The sequence below is a fragment of the Ascaphus truei genome, chromosome 8, assembly GCF_040206685.1.
Source record: "Ascaphus truei isolate aAscTru1 chromosome 8, aAscTru1.hap1, whole genome shotgun sequence".
Taxonomy (NCBI): domain Eukaryota; kingdom Metazoa; phylum Chordata; class Amphibia; order Anura; family Ascaphidae; genus Ascaphus; species Ascaphus truei.
This window is the reverse complement of record NC_134490.1, coordinates 34,629,018-34,655,941: the sequence shown is the minus strand read 5'-3', so window position 1 is coordinate 34,655,941 and position 26,924 is coordinate 34,629,018. Positions and strand designations below refer to the sequence as shown.

Sequence of the window (26,924 nt, the reverse complement as noted above, 5' to 3'; positions counted from 1 at the left end):
CCAGCACCTTGTACGAGGCCTATGACAAGTGAATGTGCTCACAAGTAATATTCTTATAGTGTGTGTGTGTGTGTCATCCTTGGGGTATGCTAGAATTATCTTAGTGAGTCCTGATCCCTACAGGGAGTTAAGGGGTTAAATCATGTACAGGCCCTAAGTTCATGTATCTAATGTTAAGTAACCAATTCCAAGTAACTAATGTGAAGTATTTCATGTTGCAAGTCACATAGGCGGGTGATTGGCTTGTTATTTGTTTCTAAAAGGTACTGGAAAGTCCATCCTTTAGGGCAGGAGTGCGCAAACTGGGGGGCGCAAGATATTTCAGGGGGGGCGTGGCAGTTGCAGATGTAAGTCTCCCAGTATATTTATAGACGACCTTATAATTATCTGGGAGGGTGATGTCACTACACTTTTATTATTTATTGACACCTTAAATATTAATATATTCAATTTAAAGTTCACTTTTTTGTATAATCATCATCACATTCACTATTTAGATCTTCACCTATATATTGATACCAACATGAATATCCAATCGGACATATTCCGTAAAACTAATTCCCGTAACACTTTTTTACGTGCGAACAGCTGTCATCCTCGTGCTCTTATTAAAGGAATACCCAAGGGACAATTGATTCGTCTCCGACGTAATTGTTCGGATGATAATGACTTTGATATTCAAGTCCAGGAGTTGTATCATAGGTTTGTACAAAGGGGGTATAATCCAATTGATCTGCACAAATCCATTCAGGAGATCTCCACTATTGATAGAGCGGATTTATTTCAATGCTCAAAAAGGGACGTAATGATGAATAGCTCACCTTTATTTATAACATCTTTCAGTGCTCAGGCCGAACAGATAAAAAAGATCTTGACAAAACACCGGCCAATACTTTCTCTTGACCCCGTTTTGAAGCCATATATAGCCTCGGGCCCAAATGTGGTATATAAAAAAGCTAAGACTTTAGCTAGTTCTCTATCCCCCAGTTTGTTCTCTTTCAAGCCATCCAATGTCAGTACACTTCCAGATGGTACTTTCCCATGTAATTTGTGCAAAGTTTGCACTAAGATGACGAAATCGAACAGTTTTCTCTCTAGTCAGACAGGGAGGACACATAAGATTAAATCATTTATTAATTGTAGATCCTCATATGTTGTCTACCTCATCACCTGTGGATGTGGTAGCCAATATGTGGGAAGAACCATCAGGAATTTAAAAGTCCGCATTATGGAACATTTGCGACTTATTTCCAAGGGAGACCTTAACCCACCTGTTCCTAAACATTTTACCCATTGTCCCCTAGGTGGCGTACACAACTTTAAATTTCAAGGTATAGAATTCATTAATCCTATGCCAAGAGGAGGCAATAGGGTCCAAAAATTGGACCAACGTGAGGCATTCTGGATCTTTACATTAAAGACCAGGATGCCTCATGGTTTAAACACTGAATGGGATCTTTCCCATTTTTTGTGAACATGCTAATAAATATGTTGATTTGCTCATCATCAATGACTAGCATCACTCTATCTGTGATTTTTTCACATACATCTATTAGATTTAATTCTTTAAAAAATTTAGCTATATTAAAGTTAATATTATATTACAAGTCTGTTGCAATCCATTATACAATGTTGTATCCATCTTCAGCATAAGAAACCTATACGAGGTTATTAATTATTATTACAACTCACCATTAGGAATTAGTGATGAAGTATTATCTTATTGTTTAAATTACATATTTTGTTATATATTATACCACCTTGTATTTGATTTCTTTGATGATGAAACGTGCACGTTTGGCAGGCACAGCCATTTGATTTATATTAATGTTCACATGATGTACACTGACTCATTAATTATCACCATTTTTGAGTAGTTTACAGATGTACATTCTATTGTGTTATGAATAACTGTGACCGTGCTTGTCAATATGTATGTTTTCTTTCTGATATGTTCTTTATTTATCAAGAGACCAATATTTATTGTAGATTTCTGTTCTTTTTTACTGTTGTCCTTTTTCTTTTTGTAATTTTGCAGCATTTTGTTTATATTATAATTTTGTGTTTAAATAAAGTTTTTCTTCTATTTTAACTATGTCGGCTAATGGACGTGCACTGACAGCGCGGGCATGCGCCTAGAGATGCATCCGGGTCCTGGCTTTGCCGTGGTTCCCTGCCCTTCTACCAGTCATTGGGTGGGTCGTGTTGTTGTGACTGTGCGCCGGGACAATAGTTGCGCATGCGCAACACGCGTTTCAGGGTGGTTTTGGGCGCGCACTTCTGACATCACCTTCCACTCCGATCTGACTGGTGGGGCGTGTGATCACGTCCTGACTCAGTGACGCGGCATCGGCGCGCATGAGCGCGGCGCCACTGCACGTTTTTTGGCGCGAATCTATGGGCTATATATATTTGAGTGGCTACCTGTATCATCATACACCTTGATAAAGTCCTGTATTGGATGAAACGCGTTGGTGCGGCTGCTGTATACACCCATGAGTGAACTTATCAATAAATAACCCTCGATTTTATTCTGGAGTTTGCCCCGTATTTTTTGATACAGTGATCCAGTTTGCAGTGCATCCTTTGCTCTCCTTCATCTCTATGGTACTACTTCACCAGGAGTGCACGCTGAGGAACCTTCATTTGGCTTTGGCATCTTGGATTCCAGCTCATCCCCAGGACAGGTAATGGACATCAAAGCCCTTATTTTATTACCTGTTATTTCCATGGGGTCCCTATGCTAATTTTATGGGATGTGCAATACTGACCATATATGCGGTAGTCATGCAGACTGACCGCTAGGTCTTTATTTTTGCCTCCCTGTTTATGATGAAGCTATTTATATCAGCTTAAGGATTTATACAGTGTTCCTTTTCTGGACTTATGTGCTTATATTGGAAGACATTTGTGTGCACACACAGTATATGAGCATCGCTCTATCCACCCTTTTTCCAATTGGCAGGGTGAAGCTACTGAGTAACACACTAGGAGTACAAACCAGCCTACGTGTTTCATAGCGCTCGGCCACTTTCTCAGGGGATTGTTTGTAAAAGGGACTGTCCTTATTTATAGAGACCCTCTTAAGGGGACATCAAACAGTTAATATTAATATTTCATCCCAGGCTATGTTTAAAAGCTGTGTTTAAAATAGCGAGCATTGGCTTAAGGGCTCCATGTAATAATGGACTTGAGACAAATGGTGGCACTGTGTGCTCATTTGCATGTCATTTCCCAGAATCCCTTGCTGCAGTGGAAGCACTGTATTCTAGGTGATAATAGCGAAAAGCAGGGTTGCAGACCTAAGACAAGTGAATGTGCTCACAAGTAATATTCTTATAGTGTGTGTGTGTGTGTCATCCTTGGGGTATGCTAGAATTATCTTAGTGAGTCCTGATCCCTACAGGGAGTTAAGGGGTTAAATCCTGTACAGGCCCTAAATTCATGTAGCTAATGTTAAGTAACCAATTCCAAGTAACTAATGTGAAGTATTTCATGTTGCAAGTCACATAGGCTGGTGATTGGCTTGTTATTTGTTTCTAAAAGGTACTGGAAAGTCCATCCTTTAGGGCAGGAGTGCGCAAACTGGGGGGCGCAAGATATTTCAGGGAGGGGGCGTGGCAGTTGCAGATGCAAGTCTCCCAGTATACTGTAGGTATGGTGACCAGATTTACAAAAGTAAAACCCGGGACACATTAAAAAAATATTTATAAAACAAATGACATCACCAACTGCGCCCCTTCCCCTTCATGTCTCTCCACCCCTCGTTGTCCCCCCTTCGCTCACACACACCCCATTCTCTCTCCCCTCCATCCTCTCTTTAAGGTATTCATTCCGGAGGGAGTTGAAGAAACAAAATGTTCTCTGTTCTGGTGATGCTGGTCCTAACACATGACCTGAATTCTGCATGGCCATTTTATCAGATGATGTTTTTCCTGCAGGACCAGGTGATGCCTGGCAGGACAGTCTCAAACTTAGAGTCGGCAGGATCCAGTCAAGAGGCAGCTGGCAGTCACCCTTTAAGACGAGTCAATAAGTGAGGCCTCAACCTCACAAGAACCTATCCCCAAAAAATCTAGGCCTGCGAGCGAACTAAAAAAGGAACTTGTGTCAATAGAGGCCCAAAAGTTACAAATCATGCCCAATGTGTTCCATAGCCCTATTGACGAAGAGTGGGACTTTTTAAGAAGTCTCTTGCTGTACATTAAGCAACTCGATCAAGTTGCCAAGTTAACAGTACGGCAGGAAATAACTGCTGTTGTTTTACATGCCGTCAAAAAAAGTCAGGAAAACGATTAAAAAAAACTTATTGTAAATTTTTGCCTGTACTTTGTTTCCCCATTGGACCGTTTCTAATATTTATGTTATTTAAAGTTTTATATGTTCTATACTGTGTGTGTTAACAACAAAAAAAAAATTACGGGTTAAAACAAATTGTGTATGGTTTTAATCTCATTTGTAGAGTATACAGCAACAATTCACAAAGAAAAAAGAAAGACAATATAATCTAAAAAAAAGTAAAATTTTATCAATATAAAATACAGAAGCCATAGTTCAAATGTAGAACATTTATTTGTTATTAACAATTATTAAACACGATTTTGCCATGCGACGCCTCCTTCTTTATTAAAATAATCTTTGAAAGCATTACGGATGGATTTTGCCCTCTTCCCAGGCGAACTATTTCCCCTACATCTTTGAAGCGTCCATCGCTGACCCATCGGTTGTGCCTTCCAAATCAATAACAATATTAAGCAGTAAATCCACACACGTCACAATTTTTTTGCATTTGGCACCGACGTTTCTATAGCTTTTGATAGTATTCTCCATTTTGCACTCATACTACCAAATGCGCACTCCACACAACGTCTTGCTCTGGAAAGCCTGTAATTAAAGATTTCCTCTTCTTTGGTGAAACGGTGTCGACTATACGGCTTCATGAGATATGTCCGCAATGGATAGGCCTCATCCGCTAACAGTACACGTGGTAACTTTTGGCTTGTTGAACTTGATGGCAAGCTCTTCTACAAAGGAAACTGTAAGGTACTTTCTTCAATAAGGTGATAAAACGACGAGGCTCTAAACACCCTCCCATCACTTTGCTTTCTGTATGCTCCTACATCAATTGCAATAAATTTACATTTTGCGTCTGCAACTGCTTGCAAGACAATAGAATGGAAAATGCTTGTAATTGAAGTACATGGTGTCTGAATTTTTAGGAAGTTTTATGCGAATATGTTTGCCATCTATACAGCCGATGCAATTTGGGAAATTCCATTTCCTATAGAAATTATTAGCCACTGTACTTAACATTTGCACACTAGGGAATGGCATATGATAAGCCTGTAAAGCAGGCCTGCACAACTCGTAAAGTGATGAGGGCCGAACTGCTCCAAGGAAAAAAAAATTGGGCTGCATGGGTAAAATCATAATTTCTCCTCCAGCACCTATCATCATCATCATCTCTCCTCCAGCACCTCTCATCATCCTCAGATACCTCCCCCAGCACCCCTCATCATCATCCTCATATCACCACCAGTACCCTTCATTATCATCCTCATATCTCCCCCAGAACCCCTCACTAGCAACCTTTGCGATACTCCCCATCTATCTCTCATACCCCCATCTCTCCCCCTCACCCACACACATAATACTCCCCCTCCACATCAAACACACAATAACCCCCTGCACACCACACATCCCACCCCCCTGCACCTCACATCACTCCCCCCCTGCACCTCACATCACTCCCCCCCTGCACCTCACATCACTCCCCCCCCCCTGCACCTCACATCACTCTCCCCCCCTGCAACTCACATCACCCCCCCCCTGAAACTCACATCACTCTCCCCCCCCCCTGAAACTCACACCACTCTCCCCCCTCACAAGGAAAACAGAGTCGGGCCCCACAGCCCATAGCAGCAGCCCCCCCCCCCCCAGCCCATTCCATTTCAGCAATCCCCCCCAGCCCCTTCCATTTCAGCAGCCCCCCCATATGTCAGCAGCCCCCCCAGCCCCTCCCATGTCAGCAGCCCCCCACCCCCCTCCCATGTCAGCAGCCCCCCACCCATGTCAGCAGCCCCCCACCCCTCCCATGTCAGCAGCCCCCCTCCCATGTCAGCAGCCCCCCTCCCCCTCCCATGTCAGCAGCCCCGCAGCCCCCCTCCCATGTCAGCAGCCCCCCTCCCATGTCAGCAGCCCCTGCTTACCTGCGGCGGCGGCAGGGAAGCGCGAGGGATGCGCGCTCTAGCAGCAGTCCCGGAAGTTCCGGGTCGCACTACACTGCTAGAGCGCGTTCCCGTGCTGGAGGCGGGAGGAGGTTAGGTGAGAGTGCGCACAGACAGTGCTGGAGCGCGCTCCTACTGGAACGCCTCCTTTCCCTACCAGGGAAGGGGGGGTAAAGAAGGGGGTGTAAAGAAGAGGGGGCTGAAGGGGGTCCGTCGCGGGTCGCACGGGGTGCCATGCGGCCCGCGGGCCGTATGTTGTGCAGCCCTGCTGTAAAGCATTATAAATAGCATGTCTCGTGAACAATTTTTGCAACAGTACTTTTCCCATCTTAAAAGAAAAAGCCAAGCCACGAAATGGTATTCCTGTAGATAAAAATCTGTAATGAAAACAAAAAAAGTATATAAAGGATTTAATATATTAATATTTAAATAAAAAATTCCTTGCATAGTACAAAACTATACAACAAAAAACAGACAAAGATGCCCAAAGCTACTTCCAATGTGAAGGGGAAACCTCTCACTGAGGAGAGAGAGAAATCAGCGGGCACTGCATAAGGCTGGACTGCACTGAAGTAGAAAAATGTTTATTTAACCATTGACAAACAAGGATAAAATGGGAAGGTCCCCCAGTAAATCTCTCGAGAGACCCCCCCCCCCCCGGTCATCCCTCTCTCATTTACACCGCTATGCTATTCCCCACATTAGGGGTTAAGTCATTGGACTTTGCTTTGTCTGTTATATCCCTGCTCTGATCCCTTCCTCCGGATATATTGGCAATACTGAGACATTATACAGCATGGGACTATATATACTCTGTAGCACTCGTCACTTGGTGTGACTCCTTGCCTCATCTCCCCTCCACTACTTCCAATGTGACAAAAATACACAGTGCAATACCTATATATATTCTCTTGAAAAAAGGGTCATTTGGTTTTACCCTTTGGCCAAAGCGTCTTAAGCCTGCTGCCACTTTCAAGGCATGACCGTAGCAGGTCCTAACACTCCCTGGGTTAAAATTCTTGTTAACCTTTATAATTACAGGAAGAATGATCACATTGGTCTGTCATAACCCTGCAAAATGAAACTAACCTGCCAACTTGGAAAGTGGGGAGGGGCAAACTTAAACCTTGGGGGGGAGGGGCTACTACCCTCCCAAAAGCAGCTGAGACCAGCTGCACACAGTTAATAAACACACAGATACCCAACAAGCTCTGAGAAACCCCTACCATTACCACATAATATATCTTACTATATATTTCTGAAAGCGTCCTATGTGTCTATGTCTGTATGTGTCTCCCTGTGTCCCTCCCTGTGTCCCTAGCGGCAATCACATTGGACCTTGGGCCAGGCCAATGAGATTGCTCCCTTGGCCCACCCGCCCCCGCACACCTCTCATTGGCCTGAGGCGGAGTGATGGGCCAAAGGAGAGACACACACACACACCCCGTCCCCCCCATCACGTGCGCCGCCCTGCACCGGCTCCCGGACGGAGGGGAAGCTCTTCACCCCCCCCTACCCCTGCCCTTCACCCACCCCCTGCCCTTCACCCCCCCTACCCCTGACCTTCACCCCCCCTACCCCTGACCTTCACCCACCCCTACCCTTCACCCCCCTACCCCTGCCCTTCACCCCCCTACCCCTGCCCTTCACCCCCCCTGCCCTTCACCCCCCCTGCCCTTCACCCCACCCCTGCCCTTCACCCCCGCCCCCTACCCCTGCCCTTCACCCCGCCCCCTGCCCTTCACCCCCGCCCCCTGCCCTTCATCCCCGCCCCCTGCCCTTCATCCCCGCCCCCTACCCCTGCCCTTCACCCCCTACCCCTCACCCCCTACCCCTGCCCTTCACCCCCCCTGCCCTTCACCCCCCCTGCCCTTCACCCCACCCCTTCCCTTCACCCCTGCCCCTGTCCATCACCCCCTACCCTTCACCCCTCCACCCCTGCCCTTCACCCGCCCCACCCCTGCCCTTCACCCCCCCTGCCCTTCACCCCCCCTGCCCTTCACCCCACCCCTGCCCTTCACCCCCACCCCTGCCCTTCACCCCCTACCCCTGCCCTTCACCCCCCCACCCCTGCCCTTCACCCGCCCCCCACCCCTGCCCTTCACCCGCCCCCCACCCCTGCCCTTCACCCCCGCCCCCTGCCCTTCACCCCCGCCCCCTGCCCTTCACCCCCGCCCCTTCACTCCCTACCCCTGCCCTTCACCCCCTACCCCTGCCCTTCACCCCCTACCCCTGCCCTTCACCCCTGCCCTTCACCTCCGCCCCCTGCCCTTCACCCCCTACCCCTGCCCTTCACCCCTGCCGCCTACCCCTGCCCTTCACCCCCTACCCCTGCCCTTCACCCCGCCCCCTGCCCTTCACCCCCGCCCCCTACCCCTGCCCTTCACCCCCTACCCCTGCCCTTCACCCCTGCCCTTCACCCCCGCCCCCTGCCCTTCACCCCTGCCCTTCACCCCCCCTACCCCTGCCCTTCACCCTCCCTGCCCTTCACCCCCACCCCCTGCCCTTCACCCCCACCCCCTGCCCTTCACCCCCGCCCCCTACCCTTCACCCCCTACCCCTGCCCTTCACCCCTGCCCTTCATCCCCGCCCCCTACCCCTGCCCTCTACCCCTGCCCTTCACCCCCTACCCCTGCCCTTCACCCCTGCCCTTCACCCCCGCCCCCTGCCCTTCACCCCCGCCCCCTACCCCTGCCGCCTACCCCTGCCCTTCACCCCCGCCCCCTACCCTTCACCCCTGCCCTTCACCCCGCCCCCTGCCCTTCACCCCCGCCCCCTGCCCTTCACCCCCGCCCCCTGCCCTTCACCCCCGCCCCCTGCCCTTCACCCCCGCCCCCTACCCCTGCCCTTCACCCCCCCTACCCCTGCCCTTCACCACCTCTACCCCTGCCCTTCACCCCCACCTACCCCTGACCTTCACCCCCCCACGCCTGCCCTTCACCCCCCCACGCCTGCCCTTCACCCCCCCCACGCCTGCCCTTCACCGCCACCCCCTGCCCTTCACCCCCTACCCCTGCTCTTCACCCCTGCCGCCTACCCCTGCCCTTCACCCCCTACCCCTGCCCTTCACCCCTGCCCTTCACCCCGCCCCCTGCCCTTCACCCCCGCCCCCCGCCCCTGCCCTTCACCCCCTACCCCTGCCCTTCACCCCTGCCCTTCACCCCCGCCCCCTGCCCTTCACCCCTGCCCTTCACCCCCCCTACCCCTGCCCTTCACCCCCCCTGCCCTTCACCCCCCCTGCCCTTCACCCCCCCTGCCCTTCACCCCCACCCCCTGCCCTTCACCCCCACCCCTTCACCCCCGCCCCCTACCCTTCACCCCCTACCCCTGCCCTTCACCCCTGCCCTTCATCCCCGCCCCCTACCCCTGCCCTCTACCCCTGCCCTTCACCCCCGCCCCCTACCCCTGCCCTCTACCCCTGCCCTTCACCCCCTACCCCTGCCCTTCACCCCTGACCTTCACCCCCTACCCCTGCCGCCTACCCCTGCCCTTCACCCCCGCCCCCTACCCTTCACCCCTGCCCTTCACCCCCGCCCCCTGCCCTTCACCCCCGCCCCCTGCCCTTCACCCCCGCCCCCTACCCCTGCCCTTCACCCCCGCCCCTTACCCCTGCCCTTCACCCCCCCTACCCCTGCCCTTCACCCCTCTACCCCTGCCCTTCACCCCCACCTACCCCTCACCCCCCCACGCCTGCCCTTCATACCCCTCCCCCCCGCCTTTGACTGCCGCACGCACACATCCCCTGACAGCCGCACGCACACAACCCCTGACAGCCGCACGCACACAACCCCTGACAGCCGCACGCACACAACCCCTGACAGCCGCACGCACACAACCCCGGACAGCCGCACGCACACAACCCCTGACAGCCGCACGCACACAACCCCTGACAGCCGCACGCACACAACCCGACAGCCGCACGCACACACACCCTGACAGCCGCACGCACACACACCCTGACAGCCGCACGCACACAACCCCTGACAGCCGCACGCACACAACCCGACAGCCGCACGCACACACACACTGACTGACACACGCACACTGACTGACACACGCACACTGACTGACACACGCACACTGACTGACAAACACACCCCCCCCACACACACACAGTGACTGACGCACGCACACACACACTGACTGAGTGCTGCACGCACGCACACACTGACTGACGCGCACACAAACACTGACTGACGCACACACGCACGCACACACTGACTGAGGCACACACACATGCACACACTGACTGTGTGTGTGTGCGTAAGTCAGTCTGTGTGTGTCTGTTTGTGTTTCTGCGTCAGACTCACTGACGCGCACGTGCACACACACAGTGACTGACTGAAGCACACACAATGACTGACGCACACACACTGCATGAAGCTGTAAAGGAGGGAGGGGGGGGGGACTGGATTTATGTGAATGGGGGACAAACAGAGAGAGGGGGGAGGAGAGAGGAGAGAGAGAGGAGCGGGAACATTACATCCCGGGCAACGCCGGGTCTCTCAGCTATTATGTATATAAGTGTCAAAAGGAGTCCTAGTGGGCATTGCTAAATGTATACATGAGAAATGAGTCTGCGGCAGGTAACTCTTGGGGAGATGTAGTGGTCTGTAATCCCATCCAATAGCTCACGAGAGATGTTACCATTAAAAAGAGATGAGGAGAAACTACATAGTACAGATCAATTGAGTAAATAGAAATATTTATGTAAAGTATAAAAGACGCACTTACACTAGTGCATTAAAAACACTTGGTCATAAAGCAGGTTAAACCACAGAGCAGTCACCCTCACCGCCCCCTTGCAGTCGTACTCAGTGATTTTTTGGAGGTTGCTTCCCTGCTCTGTCACGCCCGTCGGGGTCGTGACGTCACATCTGCTCTGCTTCCCGCGGCTCGAGGCCTTACAGCAAGCAGTTTTCCTCCAGCATTTCAGTGTGTCTCACTGAGTGGATTATAGTGCCGGCATGCACGATGTCACGCACGTTAAACATGCACTGGAGGCAACAGGGAGGCGTGGCGGAGGCATGGCCGCGACATCACGTGAGCGGTTCGCCCTCATTGGCTGGACCGCTTATGCGATGCGGCTTTTGTGCTGCAAGAACAATTTGATTTGTCTCCTCTGGTATCTGTCGCTCCGTAGCGCTTATGCGCCTTCATTGCTGTACATTAATTTGTTCCGCCGTGGCGCTGCGCGGTGGCACTATAATCGCGTCATTAGGCAGTAGAGAAAGGCTTGAATTCTCTACTTACAAACCTCATGGTTGAGGAAACCTGATTGTAAGTGTCTACAGTAACTTATGAAAACCTGTCCTGTTGCTGCCTGATATTTGGACTGTTCAAATAAAGTTTATTAAAAGTTCCTGGCGCCCTGTTCTATTACTGCTCGCCTATTACTATTATTATTTCTATTACAGCCCTGCACGGAGTTCCAGCACCCTGAGAATTAATGTAACCGCTATCACCTACACACACCACAAATCTCACATTAGGAGATAGGGAAGCACATTGCTGTGGCCCTTTCTTCTATTGGCCGGGGGTAGAGGTGTTACATATACACATATACATGATTCCAAAAGTAAATAGATAAAACCAGACAAATATCAAATGGACCATATTATCAAGTATGTACTGTACATAATAAACAATACAATCTAAGCAATGAAACATGTGGATGCAAGATGCATGGAATCTAAATTGTACTAGTTGTAATATTGAGATCAAATATAAAGAGAAATGGAAGAAAACGGATCGCATTATCATAGAAATATCCAGACCTTCATTTAGACTGGGAGGATGTACTGTTTCTAGTCTAGAGGAGATCCAGTAGGTTTGTCGCCTACATAAACTGTTGAAGCGGGCCCCGCCTAAAACACATGAAGGGATAGGCGCCAAGCCCATGATTTTAAGTTTAGATGAATCACCATGATGATAATTCGTGCAGTGTCTAGACACCCATGCATAGGATTCTTTAAAAAATATTTCTCCTTTGTTCGAGAGAACAAACTCTCAGTGGGCGTGTGGTACGTCCTACATAGTTTAGGCCGCAATTTCAAGAACGCAACTACACAACAAAAGGTGAATTACAATTAATAAAGTGTAGCCAGGTCCCCTTTGGCTCCCCGGTTCCCCGTTCCTCTTCCCCTTACCTTCACCAGTGAGAAGGCAGTTGCGGGGGCGAGCGCGTCTCTCAGTGGCGTCAGAGGCACGGTGCCGCCATCTCTGTTATGTCCGCATGGGCATGGAGGCTCGCGCATGCGCAGAAGCGACGCGGCGGCGGCCAATATAGTGAGCGCGATGGGGCAGAGATGGCGCTCCGTAGCGCAGGGACTCCCCAAGGTCGCGCAGGCGCAGAAGAGAGCAGTGGCAGCCATTACAGGGTTGCACATGCGCGGCAGACATAGCGCACGCGTCCCTAATGTTAAAGAGGGCCATAACGGACTACAACTCCCAGCAGCCTCTGGAGACTGCCCTTTAACCCACAAATAGAGTTTGCAGCTTCTCCTGTTGGAGAAGGATACAATGTTGCACAGAGACCACGCTAGTCAGTTGGAGCTGGGAGGAGGGAGGGGGAGGAAGTGTGTAAGGAGCAAGTGGCTTCTTACACTAGGCCAGGTTACCCCCAGGCCCCAGCTAGGCCCAACTCACCAGTAGATGTGTAGCTGCTGTGTAGGGAAGGCCCTAAGGCAGGGACTTTGCCCTTTTAGCAGTAGCTTAGCCAGTGAGACAGACGCTGCTGTGTGCTCTGACAAGGAGGGAGCAGTGTGACAAGTGTGTCTGGGATCAGACCTGCATCACTCAAGATAGAGACTATCTGTGGGTGACACTATCTGGATTGGGAGAGGACGCCATTGCTGCAGATTCAGCATTGGACGCAGACGGGTCCTTTTCTATTGTTGCTGAACCCGGGCGTGGGAGCCCCGGGCAGGTATTTCTACAAGTGCACCAACTGTACCCTACATACCGGTTTCCTTACAGGCGCTGATCACACCTAGTGGGTGGGTTGCTGGACTATTGGGACACTTGGGTATAGTGGTGTAAGGTTATAGCCCAGTTAGGTGCCAGGTTATAGCTGCCAGCTAGTGGCAGAGGGTGACACGGCTGTGTTGCTATATGTGATGTGATGTTATTGTTTGGCCCATACAGTAAACAGTTACATATATATACTTCCTTGTATGTGTTTCCTATTTCTGGGTCCTGTGTCAGGGGTCATTCTATACACACTAGAATCCTTGCACAGGTGGAGGCGCTGTAAGAATACATTCCAGGATACACCCCAGGCTCCCACTGGCGGAGGTTCAGGCCTCCTATGAGCCTAACAGGTATTGCACCACACTGTATGTAGATTTGTAGATTTCCCCATATGGTCCCTATCTGCGATTGGGGGGGGGGGGGGATAACCGTTACAAAAGCCTTTGACTTATTAACTGTAATACACCTTTTGTGGTCTATTTGCATTCTTGCAATTGTGGCCTAAACTATGTAGGACGTACCACACGCCCACTGAGAGTTTGTTTTCTCGAACATACACTGGTGACACACTTTATTCGAGCTCGGCTAGTCCCACGAATTCGGGTATACCCGGGTGTATTGAGGTTTGTGACTGTTTTCTGCCCGAGTGCATTGAGGTATTTTCCAGGCAGGGATTGAAGCATTTTATTCCCGCTGGCTGCAATACTGCACAGTATATATATATATACTGCATTACAATTCATGAATTTATGCCATCTGGTAGACACGCGAAGCATTGCAGCCTATTAAATCCTAATCATTATCATTTAACAGATCAGCCGCCTGTCAGCCAGGCATGAACCCAGGCTGGGAAGGCAAACGCAACGGGGCTTGTCAGAGGTGAGGAGCGGCGCATTCCAGGTATCTGCCAGGTACATAATGGGTATTTGCTCGAATAAAGTGTGTCGGTGCAGTAGGAGAAATATTTTTTAAAGAATCCTATGCATTGGTGTCTAGACACTGCACTAATTATCATCATGGTGATTCATCTGAACTTAAAATCATGGGTTCAGATACTATCCCTTCAAGGGTTGCGAACACTCCGGGTTTGACCCGGAGACTCCGGGTTTCAGCCACGTATCTCTGGGATAGGGGTTTAGCTGAGTAATCTTCGGGTCGGCGGCATCATCTCCTGCAAACCCCGTCAACATGGCTGCGCGACCTCAAATGGCACCGCGATGCCATGACAACGGGACGCTACGTGACATCATGCGGCATCACGTTGCAATGACGAGGCGTCACGTGGCGCCTCATGGCAACACGCGCCATTTGAAGTTGCGGAGCCATGCTGACTGCACCTTGCGGGGGAAGATGATGCCGGGAGAGATGATGTTAGCCTTGAATAGAAGGTGGCAACCCTGATCCTTTCATGTGTTTTAGGCGGGGCTCCGCTTCAACAGTTTATGTAGGCAAGAAACCTACTGGATCTTTAGGCCTCGCTCAGACAGGCCGCATTGCGACCTGCGCGCGCACTATCGTCACTCTTTGAGTCTAGTGGATGACAGTTGTCACACAAGAAACTGCTTGTGGCGGCAAACTACAGTGTTGATGCTGCGACATTTTGCCGCCACAACCCAAATTAAAATTTGGGGCTGCAGTCGCGTCACGTGAGCTGGTTCAGATCGCTGGGCTGCAGGAGCGCGCGGTGGAGGCGCGGACGTAGCCGCCTGTCTGAGCGAGGCCTTAGGCTGCGGCCAATCAGGGAGCTGGCGCTCGTGCGCTGCGCCTTGCTCGGCCGGGAGATTCGTGGCCGGCTAGGCGCGCGTTTGCCTGGGGGCGCGGCCACAATATCACAGAACTGGTTCGCCTCATTGGGCGAACCACTCACGTGACATGCTTGTGAGCAGCAAAATCAAATTTGATTGCTCTAAGTGCCGAGCGGGCGCAGGCTCACACTGGCCACACACATTGCCGCAATGTGTTTCATCGCGGCCAGCGTCACCCTGGCCGAGGCCTTAGACTAGAAACGATACATCTTTCCAGTCTAAATGAAGGTCTGGATATTGCTATGATAATATGATCAGTTTCTTCCATTTCTCTTTATATTTGATCTCATTATTACAACTAGTACAATTTAGATTCCATGCATCTTACATTAATATATGTGTTTCATTGCTTTGGCTTAGATTGTATTGTTTATTATGTATATACTTGATAATATAGCCCATTTGATATTTGTCTGGTTTTATTTATTTACTTTTCGAATCATATATCTATATATATATACTTTTTATATTAGATGATTTCATATTCAATGTTTCATCTTTCCATCAGTTATCTCTTCACTCTGATTAACATCTCTATTACAGTAAATGATTTATTGATATTAACTGTTTGATGTCCCATTAAGAGGGTCTCTATAAATAAAGCCAAACCATCCCGACAACGTGACCGAGCGCTACGAAACGTGTAGGGTGCTTTGTACTCCCAGTGTGTTACTCAGTAGCTGACACGTAACCCTTGTCCTATCTACTTCCTATACCTGGTAAATTACCCTCCCTGCTTTGGAAATCCAAATGCATGCTGCATCTAGAAAGATCTATCACCATTTACCAATTAGAGACACGGAGGTCCCTACACCTGGTCCTCATTTGCCTGGTTATCTGGGAACCATACCAGTGAGGTACTTCAATTCGTGTGTTCCACCCACATCTGCAGCATTGAGTGTGCACCTGCCTGTAATTCACCTGTTATATGTATTTTTTATATTTTCAGTAAAATCTCGGTACTTTACATATGGAATCTGGGCCCTGCTTTCTTATTTTGTTACTGACAGTTTTGCCATTACAGACTGGACTGTTTGTTTAAAGAGCTGCATAGGAATCCTGGAGACCATTCAGAACTCTGTATTTGAGTTCCTCCTAGACTTTTTTCACGTGGACTTCACTCACTATTCTAACACCGTATCTTCTGATTATTATTTTATTCTGATTTTTAGTGTTATGCACACTGTTCCCTTTTATTAGATGATGTATGCTTTTGAATAATTCATTACTGAACACATTTATAGATAAGCTACATACACTATATGTAAAGAATTATATCACACTTTGTTTTACTATATTGATATATTTATCAATATATTATTGATTATTCACTTGGCGGTTCATTTGTAGTGTTTGAGCACACTTCACCTGTATATAATTCCTTTGATTAGTTAGTTCCCCTAGTAGTTAGTATATGGATGTCCTGGTAAATGACAGGTTCATTTGACAGGTCAATCCCCTGGGTAGTTTGCATAAAATGCCCAGGCAAGTGACAGGTTAATCTGACTGGTTAGCCAATCACCTGGTAGTTTGCATACTTATATTCTGATATGTGAAGGGTTAACCTGACTGGTTAGTTAGTACAATAAGGATGTCTTGGTAAGTGACAGGTTAGTTCCCCTGGTACTTAGTATGAGGATGTGATGGGTTAACCTAACTGGTTAATTAATACATTAGAACACTAGTTCTATTTCTCAGATCTGGTTAGTTGGCCACCCTGCACATAATAGTACTGACAGGTAACTAATCCCACTAACTAGCACCGCCTGCATCTTCTCTACCAGGTCAGGCCGCGCCCCCTCACCTCGCGCGCTCCCCCTCCTCCAGTCCATACTGCTCGCTCCCGCTCCCCGCCGACATCTCGCGAGACAGGCGGCGGGACTTGGGCCTCGGTTGGTGTTCGGTGGTTGGGCCTGGTTTCCCGGTGACGCCCCCGGACACGGAGACCCGCGCACTAGGCCTCAAAGCCTCAAACGTGACGGCCTAACCCGGCCAACGGGTTATGGACCCTGCTGGACACAAAGGGGGAGGAACCGGACCGGCAGGTAAGAGGAAGGAGACTGTGTGTGGATTATAGAGTATTTACAATATAGAGCTGTATTATATGTACAGTATACATCAATATATTCAGATGGATATATATATATATATATATATATATATATACACATACACATACACATACACACACACACACACGACCAGCACTCAGGTCTTTCTCACAGAAATGTATCATCTGTCTAATTGTGTGTGCGCTATTTTTAATTGATATCTATTAATATTATATACACACACTTGCAGATGTCACGTGTATGTGTGTATATGTATATATATATATATATATATATATATATATATATATATATATATATATATATATATATGTGTGTGTGTATATATCTCACGTCTTTCACACAAGCATGTATCACACCTGCCTAATTGGGTGTGTGTGTGTGTGTGTGCGTACATACATACATAAATACATACACCTACCTAATGTTGGTCATGTGTGTGTCTATATGTATGTGTATTCACTCTCTCCCACCTTGCCTTGGTGCATTAGTATGAGCAAGTCCTAATCATAGAAATTAAGCACTCACATGAGGATATTAAGGATATAAAGTGCTTTTAAGGATATAAAGTGCTTTATTGAATCCATCCAAGTTTCGGTCCAATTACTGAACCTTACATGATTTTCTATTTTTGATCAGTGTCCCTACAGTGCTGTGTTTGATTCATTTGATCTTGGTCGGGTGAAGTATTTATTTTATCGTGCACTAATCACTTCTTAGCTTTGTTCATGTTTGGAGTACTTGTTATAAAAAAAACCTATATATTTGTGTGGTATAATATACCGTAAGTACAGAAAACCTAGTACAGTTATACATATATAAACATAGATTTCCCTTAAGAGCTCATAACCCTACTCAAGCTTTTATATACATCTGAAGAGAAAGAGTCATACTTTGGATGGTAAGAGAGGTGGACTCTGCAGTGTGGGGGATTGGTGGCAGGTGGATGCCCAGCTTTGAGCTGAGTGTTATCTCCCCACAGGGATTAAGATGCCAGCAAAGAGGAAGCCCGTTCTGCCCGCTCTGAACATAGCACCCACCATCGCAGAGGGACCATCACCCACCAGTGACGGATCTTCTGAGTAAGTGCCGCCTCCGTAGGCTGTGCTGTGCCAGGCTCACTGGGCACCCGAGCTAAAGATCTGACACCTGAAATCAGAAACACTGAGGAACTGTCATACTGTCACCCTTTCTTTAATCTCTCTTCTCTCACTCCTGGTGCAGGGCTAACCTGGTGGACCTGCAGAAGAAGCTGGAGGAGCTGGAGTTGGATGAGCAGCAAAAGAAGCGTCTAGAAGCCTTCCTCACGCAGAAGGCCAAAGTGGGCGAGCTCAAGGACGATGACTTTGAGCGCATCTGTGAGCTCGGGGCCGGCAACGGGGGCGTAGTCACCAAGGTGCGGCACCGACCCTCCGGTCTCATCATGGCACGCAAGGTATGGGCCAAACCTTCCCATGTCTGTATTGCTATGTGGAGCATCTGTCACAACCTGTATTTCTGCAGTACACTTCAGGAGTTTGGTAACCATCAGGTTATACATCCCAGTATACTCTAACTCAGCGGTGCGCAAACTGGGGGCATGCTGGGAATTTCTAGAGGGGACGTGGGCGGTTACAGAGGCCACGCGATGTTCCCCACGGCATTTAAATTAAATGCCGGGGGAGGCGTGAGGCCTCTGTAACTCACTTACCTGCTGCCAGCTGGGTCTTCGGCGACGCGTCACCATAGCAACGCAGCGCCAAATTATGCCGCGGATCGTGCCGTCACTCGTCGCCATGGCAACGCACATCAAATGACGCGGCAGGGTGACGTGATATCACATGACCCACAACGTCATTTGATGCCGAGCCATTGGGAGAGGGGGGGCGCGCGAACCCTGTGGCTCCCGGCAAGGGGGCCGCAGCTCAAGACGTTTGCGCACCCCTGCTCTAACTAAATGGTGGTCAGTCCCCGGTGTGCTGTTCTATGCTATCCTGTCAATATTACCATATGAACTGTCTTTTTGCTCTTCCACCCCCCTTTCAGCCATCTTTCCACTTATGATCTCCCTCGCCCATCTTTCTGCTCTCTTCATCCCACTTTCTGACCACGGTCCCCCTCTGTTTTTGGGCCCTGACCTCGCTCTCGCTCCTCCCTCTCCTTGCAGCTGATTCACCTGGAGATCAAGCCTGCCATCCGTAACCAGATAATCCGCGAGCTGCAGGTCCTTCATGAGTGTAACTCCCCGTATATTGTGGGCTTCTATGGAGCCTTCTACAGTGATGGCGAGATTAGCATCTGCATGGAGCACATGGTGAGTGGGAGACGGGCCTCCTCACACAATTCCCGCCCCCCAATTCACTGCAATCACAGGCCTCCTCATTGCCTATATCTCCCGTCATAGGGGTGAGAAGCATATTGCCATGGAATGCTGTGCAGCCACCCCCATCCATAAAGTGGTTAATATAAGAGGGGCCTCACTCTTTGCCCGCAGGACGGGGGGTCTTTGGACCAGGTACTGAAGGAAGCTCGCCGTATCCCAGAGGAGATCCTGGGCAAGGTCAGCATCGCTGTGCTGCGGGGTCTGGCGTACCTGAGAGAGAAGCACCAGATCATGCACAGAGGTGACCAACAGAGACCATTCGTCCGCCTCCAGAGTGGCAACACTAGGGGGATGCAGGCGAGGCTAAACCCAGGGTATTGTGGGTATAGAAGGGGAGGGGGTGAGAAGTAAATGAGGGACCACACCCAAGCGGTGGAGCAGCACTTGCAGGAAAAGGGATAAGGGACTTACCCATTCAGAAACATGGCTATCCCCTAAAACCCCTGATGCAAATATTGCCATTCAGGGATACTCCATTTTTAGGAGAGATAGGTCAAAGAGAGGAGGAGGGGTGTTATTTTATATTGCAGACACATTACAATTTACACTGTTAAATTGCCCACCAAGCCCACCCTCTTTTGAAATTCTAGTTGGCAAAATCTGCCTCCCCTTTTCTAAGCCCATCTTGCTCGCTGGCATCTACCGCCCCCCTAAAGCCCTTCTACAATCCCTGACTGATATCACCCAATTTCTTGGCTCCATTTCCTCTCTGAATGAGAAGAGTGAGCTGCTAGTTCTTGGGGATTTCAACTTCAATTGGCTTGACCCTAAAAACCACAAAATCCAGATACAACTCAAATCACTTAACCTATCGCAACTCATTTCCCAACCCACACGGATAAACCTGAAATCGCATAACAATTCCTTGCTAGACTGGATTCTCTCATCAAACCCCAACAGAATCCAATCCTCTGGCATCCTTCCTGATATTTTCAGTGACCATGCAATAGTGTACTGTGTAAGGAAAATTAAACCGCCCCATTCAAGCCCTAAAGTTCTCCTCACTAGAACATTTAAAAACTTTAACCCACAACAGTTTCTGGATGACCTTACCAACTGCCCATGGCACAGAATCGATTTAATTCCCGACCCTGATTCTGCGCTCGACTATTTCCAATCCGAGTTCTTAAAACTCTGCGATACCCATGCTCCACTACGCAAAATAAGGGTACCGGGGGCCCTCCTTCCATGGGTTACACCTGACCTTATAGCACTCTACCAGTTCAAGGATGCCTTGTGGAAAAGCTACAAAGTAACTGGCACTACCAAGGATCTCAATCACTACAGATGCATGCGGAACATGTGCACAAGGCAAACAAGGCACGCAAAAGCACAATATTACTCTGACAATCTCCACCAGAATACATCAAACCCAGCTAACTTCTGGAAGGTTATCAACCATATATTCCAGCCTCCTAACCATCAACAACCAAGTAATATCACTAAGGGGGATATTATTCTGACAAACCCCACTGACATCGCAAATGCATTCAATGATTACTTTGTGGGGTGTGCCACTAACTTATTAGCGAAACGCAGCACAAACCCCAAACATGAATCTCATCCTGGGAGTATCCCTACAGTCCCACCCCCTCCCAACACTGCCCACAATTTTCAATTTGGCCCAGTATCTGAAGAGGAGATTATACAAGCGCTCCTCAAACTAAAACTAAGCAGCCAATGTGGACCCGACTTACTACAATCTAGGTTCCTACGACTTGGTGCCCCAGCCATTGCCAAACCAATTGCGTCCATAGTCAACTCTATCCTGTCTGCAGGCCATATCCCTAATACCTGGAAAACTGCCAGAGTTGTCCCAATCTTCAAAAGTGGGGACAAAAACACTGTCTCAAACTACAGGCCAATCTCACTTCTTCCAATTCTATCCAAAGTCATGGAAAAATGTGTCCACTCCCAATGAAGCGATTTCTACACCAAGACAAATTTCCCTAGCCAATTCCAATCTGGATTTCACCCCAAACACTCCACCGTAACTACCCTGCTAAAAGTTTGCAATGATATCCAGTGTGGAATGGAACGGGGACAACTCACTGGTGCAGTATTCCTAGATTTTGCAAAGGCTTTTGACAGTCGATCATGCTATCCTGCTTAACAAACTCCAGAGCTCTGGAATAGGGAAACAGGCTTTAAACTGGTTTCAGTCCTACCTATCATGAAGATAGCAACATGTGTCCATTTCAGGCTCTAACTCCAACCCCCTGGATATCACCTGTGGTGTCCCGCAAGGCTCTGTTCTGGGGCCCCTACTCTTCTCAGTGTTCATTAATGATCTTCCCACAGCTTGTAAGGAAGCCTCAATACACATGTATGCAGATGACACAATCCTATATGCACACAGTCATAGCCTCTCTGACCTTCAACACATACTTCAGTCTGACTTTTTGAGACTCGAAAACTGGATTTCCCAAAACAAACTGTTTTTAAACACTGACAAGACTGTAACAATGGTATTTGGGACCAAGACTAAATTTGTAAAGCTTCCAGTGACTGAGCTCCTGATTCGAACCAACGCTAACACCACACTAACACCTGTCACTAGTTTTAAATACCTGGGCTTATGGTTTGACTCCCACTTAACATTCGGGATGCACATTGATACCCTGACAACCAAGACCTATGCCAAACTAGGGGTACTTTACAGGAACAAATCCTCCCTAAGTCTCCTGGTCAGAAAGCGTATCGCACAGCAGATGCTAATGCCAATTATTGACTATGGAGACATAGTATATGGCTCGGCTCCTCAAACCCACCTTAGCAAACTTGACACCCTCTACAATTCAATTTGTCGTTTTATTCTCCAATGCAACTACAACACACATCTCTGCGAAATGCTCAAAGAACTAGATTGGTCAACACTAGAGTCTAGGCGCAAAGTTCACCTTTCCTGTCTTGCCTTTAAATTCTTCATGGGCAAGCTACCCAGCTATCTGAACAAGCTCCTCACCCCTACCACATGCAGCACTTATCACCTGAGATCAGACTCCAAAAGACTATTCGTTGACCCAAGGCTCAACAAAGTATCCGGACGTTCCTCCTTCTCCTTCCGTGCACCCCAAAACTGGAACAACCTACCAGAGACTCTCACATCCACCACCAGTTTAAGTTCTTTCAAATCTAAGGCTGTCTCACATTTTAACCTGGTCTGTAACTGTTTCATACGCTCATAATATACATTTTCTTTAACTGTGCACGCAATGTCTTGTATATAATGTATACCTTGTTCATTTATATAACTGTTCTTGTAACCATGTACTATTTGTTGTACTCTGTGCCCAGCACATACTTGAAAACGAGAGGTAACTCTCAATGTATTACTTCCTGGTAAAATATTAAATAAATAATTAGAGGAGGGCAGTAGATAATTTCACATCCTGACAGGGTATTAATAAGGTGCATTTTATAGAGCAGAGCTTGAACCAGGGAACGGCTCCGTGAATAATTTCTTGCTGTGTATGTCTGACTCCCTCCCCTCTACCCCAGACGTAAAACCCTCCAACATCCTGGTGAACTCGCGAGGGGAGATCAAGCTGTGTGACTTTGGGGTCAGCGGTCAACTCATTGACTCCATGGCCAACTCCTTCGTGGGGACCAGATCTTACATGTCTGTGAGTACACAAGTGTGTCAGTCTGAGTGTGGGGAGCAAACCTGAGTTGTGTGTGTATATAAACATGCTGATGTGTACTGGAGCATCCCTTTTCAGGCTGGCCGTGTTTCTCACTCTGTCCCCTTCTTCGTCTCTCACTTTCTCCATTCTCTGCCCTCTCTCCACTCTTTCTCCCTTCATGCTATTTCGGTCACCTCTGTTCTCCACCTCATATCTCTCTCCTCAATCTTTTTCATGTGTCTTTTGCCTTCTCGCTCTCCCTCTTACACATCTTTCTGTCCCCCTCACAGCCGGAGCGGTTGCAGGGTACACATTACTCGGTGCAGTCAGATATCTGGAGCATGGGTCTGTCCCTGGTGGAACTGTCCATAGGAAGGTACCCCATCCCCCCGCCTGATGCCAAGGAGCTGGAGGCCATCTTTGGACGACCTGTGCTGGATGGAGCTGAGGGGGAACCGCACAGCATATCTCCTCGACCTCGACCCCCTGGGAGACCCATCAGTGGTACGGTCATACCCCTCCCCCCCACCCCAGATCGTCACATTGCTCAAGCCATGGACTTCTCCCAACACTGTCACTGCAGGGACATGCAAACCAAGAGCTGTGTCTGCAACATACAGCAGTGCTGATTATCCCAGCGAGAGAGTTGGGCCCCAGAAGCACTGCATGGGTTAAAATAGGGAGAGCCTCTCCTATTTTGGGGATGCATTTCTATTCCTCCTGACCCTAATAAATGCTAGGAGAAAGTCTGCAGCGTACCTGATTTTGAGCTTCTATATATGTACAGACTACACAATATACCTGATTTTGAGTCATCATTGAATGATTATTTTCCACAAACAGAATGATCTCTGCTTTTCCCCCTGTGCTCACACTGTTCCTCTCCCAAAATACACAGGTCACGGGGTGGACAGCCGGCCGGCAATGGCTATTTTCGAGCTGTTGGATTACATTGTAAATGAGGTGTGTGCTCTCTCTATCTTGTCCTCTCTGAAATATCAGACATAGTGGAGAGTATCACTGACCCTCACTGCTCTCCATGCAAAGTTGACAAGCTTATTTGTATAATCTGTGAACATGCAGGCCCCTTTTGAAACCCCACCCCTTATGCAGACGTATACACGTTCTGTAGGCATGTGCATTGTTATTCCTCTAATGCAAACCCAAGCACAAGTTCAGACAATGTAACATACACAGAGGAAAAGACTTGGGAGCACCAGGTGAGAAGGTGATCAGAAGGGAAAGGAAATAATGCCCTGAAGAACAGGAGAGCAGGACAGGGGGGGGTACCCAATGTCGGTGCTGAAGGGATTTCAGTGCACAGCACATGGGGAGAGTAAGTGTGCCTGGTGATAGAATTCAATTGTGTCCACAATTTTCTGCGTATTAGAGATGTTGTTATATATCAGAACTCTCATGAAACCCAAATGCTGGGTGGGCGTGTAAAGAAGAGCTGAGAATTATATGGCTCAAAATGCAGAGCAGTAGGAATCTGTGAAAGGGTTAATACTTCAGTTCATCTTCCTGTCACTGACACTACCTCTCTGTACCCTCCTCTTCTCCACAGCCTCCTCCGAAACTCCCCTCCGGAGTATTCACATCAGACTTCCAGGAGTTTGTACATAAATGGTAAGAAACTTCTAATTTCCTTATAAACCCCACAGGCCATCTTTTATCAGGAAAAAGATCCACAGACTGGGGAGGGGGGAGGAGTCTTCCAACTTTCAGGCAGTATTACATAAAGGAATAAGGAAGCTTGTCCGTGGTCAGTACAGATGGGATGGTTTCTCCCCAGTCGGTGCAGATATAAGGTCAGAGAGGGTTAACAGGACCGTTGTCCATAGGATAAATCATCTGTCGGCTTACCAGGATATGTGGGTGCATGTAGGACTGGGGGTCACCACCTGAATCCCTAATGGCAATAGTAAAGCGCGCGGGACGTCACACGCTTACCTCTTCTACGATTGTTGTCCTGTAGTGTAGGAGACAGAGTGCACAATGGGAGGGGCGGGGGGGGGGTAGTATGGCAGGAACATCACGTGAGCAGTTCATCCTCTGGCAGAACCGCGCATGTGACTGGCCGTTGCACCGAAAAATCAAATGTATTTGTCTGCCCAAGTTTCTGCAGCGCCGTCTCCTACATGCGCGCGCACTACCGCCGTGCGCATCAACTGCAGCTATTTTGCATTAGTTGCTCGCGACATCTCGTGTGACGTCTCCCCTACTGTGGCCTAAGTAAACCGCAGTGAATGAGGTTTCGGGCTACATAAGGATTTGACCAAGGACCACTGTGGCACATAATAATGATGTTAATACTCGTCTGTTTTTGTCTCTTGATTTTCAAATAAATAAAAGCAATGTGAAGTGTGCGTGCTGTGAACACGTTTCACCTATGCTTGGTGCAGATATAGAATGTGGTGATCTTCTTGGGGATATTATATTTTTGTTCCTGTGACTCGGGATCTGTAATTGTCCAAACAAAACGGCTAATGACTCGTCTCTTCTTGCAGTCTAGTAAAGAATCCGGCTGAACGGGCAGATCTAAAGATGCTGATGGTGAGTTAATTCAGCCATGTTTTATGAAGTGGGTAGAACCCTCTCTGGCAGGCATACACTGGGCTGAAATATTTAAGATGCCTCACTGCTGTTGGAAGATACAGCAACCACCTTTTTTTATATGGTAGGAACAAATGCAAACCAAAGTAAAAATGGGAATAGAGGGCGGAGGGGATGGAAGGGGCTGGTGTAATGGTTATGGGGTTAGAAACATCCCGCTGCCCTCAATGCATTTACAAGCTCTCTGCGTTAACGAGTTGTCTCTGTTCACAGACGCACACGTTCATTAAACGCTCCGAGATCCAGGAGGTTGACTTCGCTGGCTGGTTGTGCAAAACTCTGGGTCTCCGTCAGCCCAGTACTCCGACCCGCACCGCCGTCTGATTTTTATTATTTTTTTTTTCTCCCTCAACACCCCTCACCCACTTGTCCATCCATCAGCCTGACCGTTCCACCCCCTCTCCAAAAGCCCCCATTTTCTTTGGGGGTCAGCTCTCAGCTGGTGGGAAGATCTGGGGAGGGGACAGAGCAGGGGGGGGGGGGGGGGCCCTGTGGGACTCCTCTCAGGGACTTGCCGCACCACGCTCTGCTCTTTATATGCCTAGGTCTGCACATGAATGTATCGCTCTGCACGCTTGTGTATATATATCTTTGCACTCCCATTGCTCAGTAACTGCATTGCACACACAGCTCTGCAGAGTGTTGTATATTGGTGCAGAGCAGTGTGCTGCAGGCCAATCTGCAGCCAGTAGGAGAGTTTTTGTTCCCGCCCTTTAAAATGCGGGGGTTTGAAGCCTCTCTGGCCTGCGGATGCAAACCGCGGGTAAGAAGACGGAGTTGGGGGAATCTCCATGCAGAGGGATGTCGTAAGGAGCGGCTTGTTTTTCTGTTTGTGCACCGGTTTATAACTTAAGGGGCATCTTTGTGGGATGAGGATAAAATTGACCTACTGTATAAAGGGTGGTGGAGGGTCCTGCAGGGGACGGTGTAAGATTGCAACCACTGCTGGGCGGAGGGGGGAAATGTGACGCGTTGCCTAGCAATGCATTGAACCTCATGGGGGTTAACAGTGGCATCAAACTCCATTTAAACCCCGCTGCCTCCATTCATCAACACCCACCTCCAGTGCGATCGTGATCTCGCGGGGAGGGGGGTTCAGGGGGTCAGCTGGGCACATTTCACGCTGACCGGGAGCCAGAGCCGCTGCGTGTCTCAAAAATAAATAAATGTAATAATATTAAACGTAGATGCCGTTAATCTTTTGTGAGAACGTGTAGGACTACCAGAAATGGGGTTTTAACCCC

The 26,924-nt window shown here is 48.7% G+C and overlaps 1 protein-coding gene across 2 annotated transcripts; it reads left to right on the top strand.

The window, feature by feature from the left end:
* Positions 1-16,838: 16,838 nt before the first annotated feature.
* On the top strand, positions 16,839-26,862 carry MAP2K2 (mitogen-activated protein kinase kinase 2). 2 transcript variants are annotated; one of them, XM_075611337.1, is made up of 11 exons: positions 16,840-17,049; positions 18,059-18,158; positions 18,301-18,511; positions 19,223-19,369; positions 19,550-19,679; positions 22,940-23,064; positions 23,355-23,568; positions 23,963-24,027; positions 24,632-24,693; positions 25,575-25,620; positions 25,894-26,862. In XM_075611337.1, the coding sequence occupies exons 1-11, from the start codon at positions 17,007-17,009 to the stop codon at positions 26,002-26,004; spliced, it is 1,254 nt and encodes a 417-aa protein (XP_075467452.1). In that variant the 5' UTR covers positions 16,840-17,006; the 3' UTR covers positions 26,005-26,862. The 2 variants fall into 2 exon arrangements, with proteins under 2 accessions (XP_075467453.1, XP_075467452.1); XM_075611338.1 differs by lacking the exon at positions 23,963-24,027 and having other exon boundaries at positions 16,839-17,049; positions 25,894-25,986.
* Positions 26,863-26,924: the final 62 nt, after the last annotated feature.

Excerpts from the sequence above, each read along its gene's own strand:
- MAP2K2 (XM_075611337.1), top strand. The coding sequence starts at position 17,007 with ATGGACCCTGCTGGACACAAAGGGGGAGGAACCGGACCGGCAG. Across the intron at positions 23,569-23,962 it reads CCCTGGGAGACCCATCAGTG|GTCACGGGGTGGACAGCCGG; the intron begins GTACGGTCATAC and ends CAAAATACACAG. Across the intron at positions 24,694-25,574 it reads CAGGAGTTTGTACATAAATG|TCTAGTAAAGAATCCGGCTG; the intron begins GTAAGAAACTTC and ends CTCTTCTTGCAG.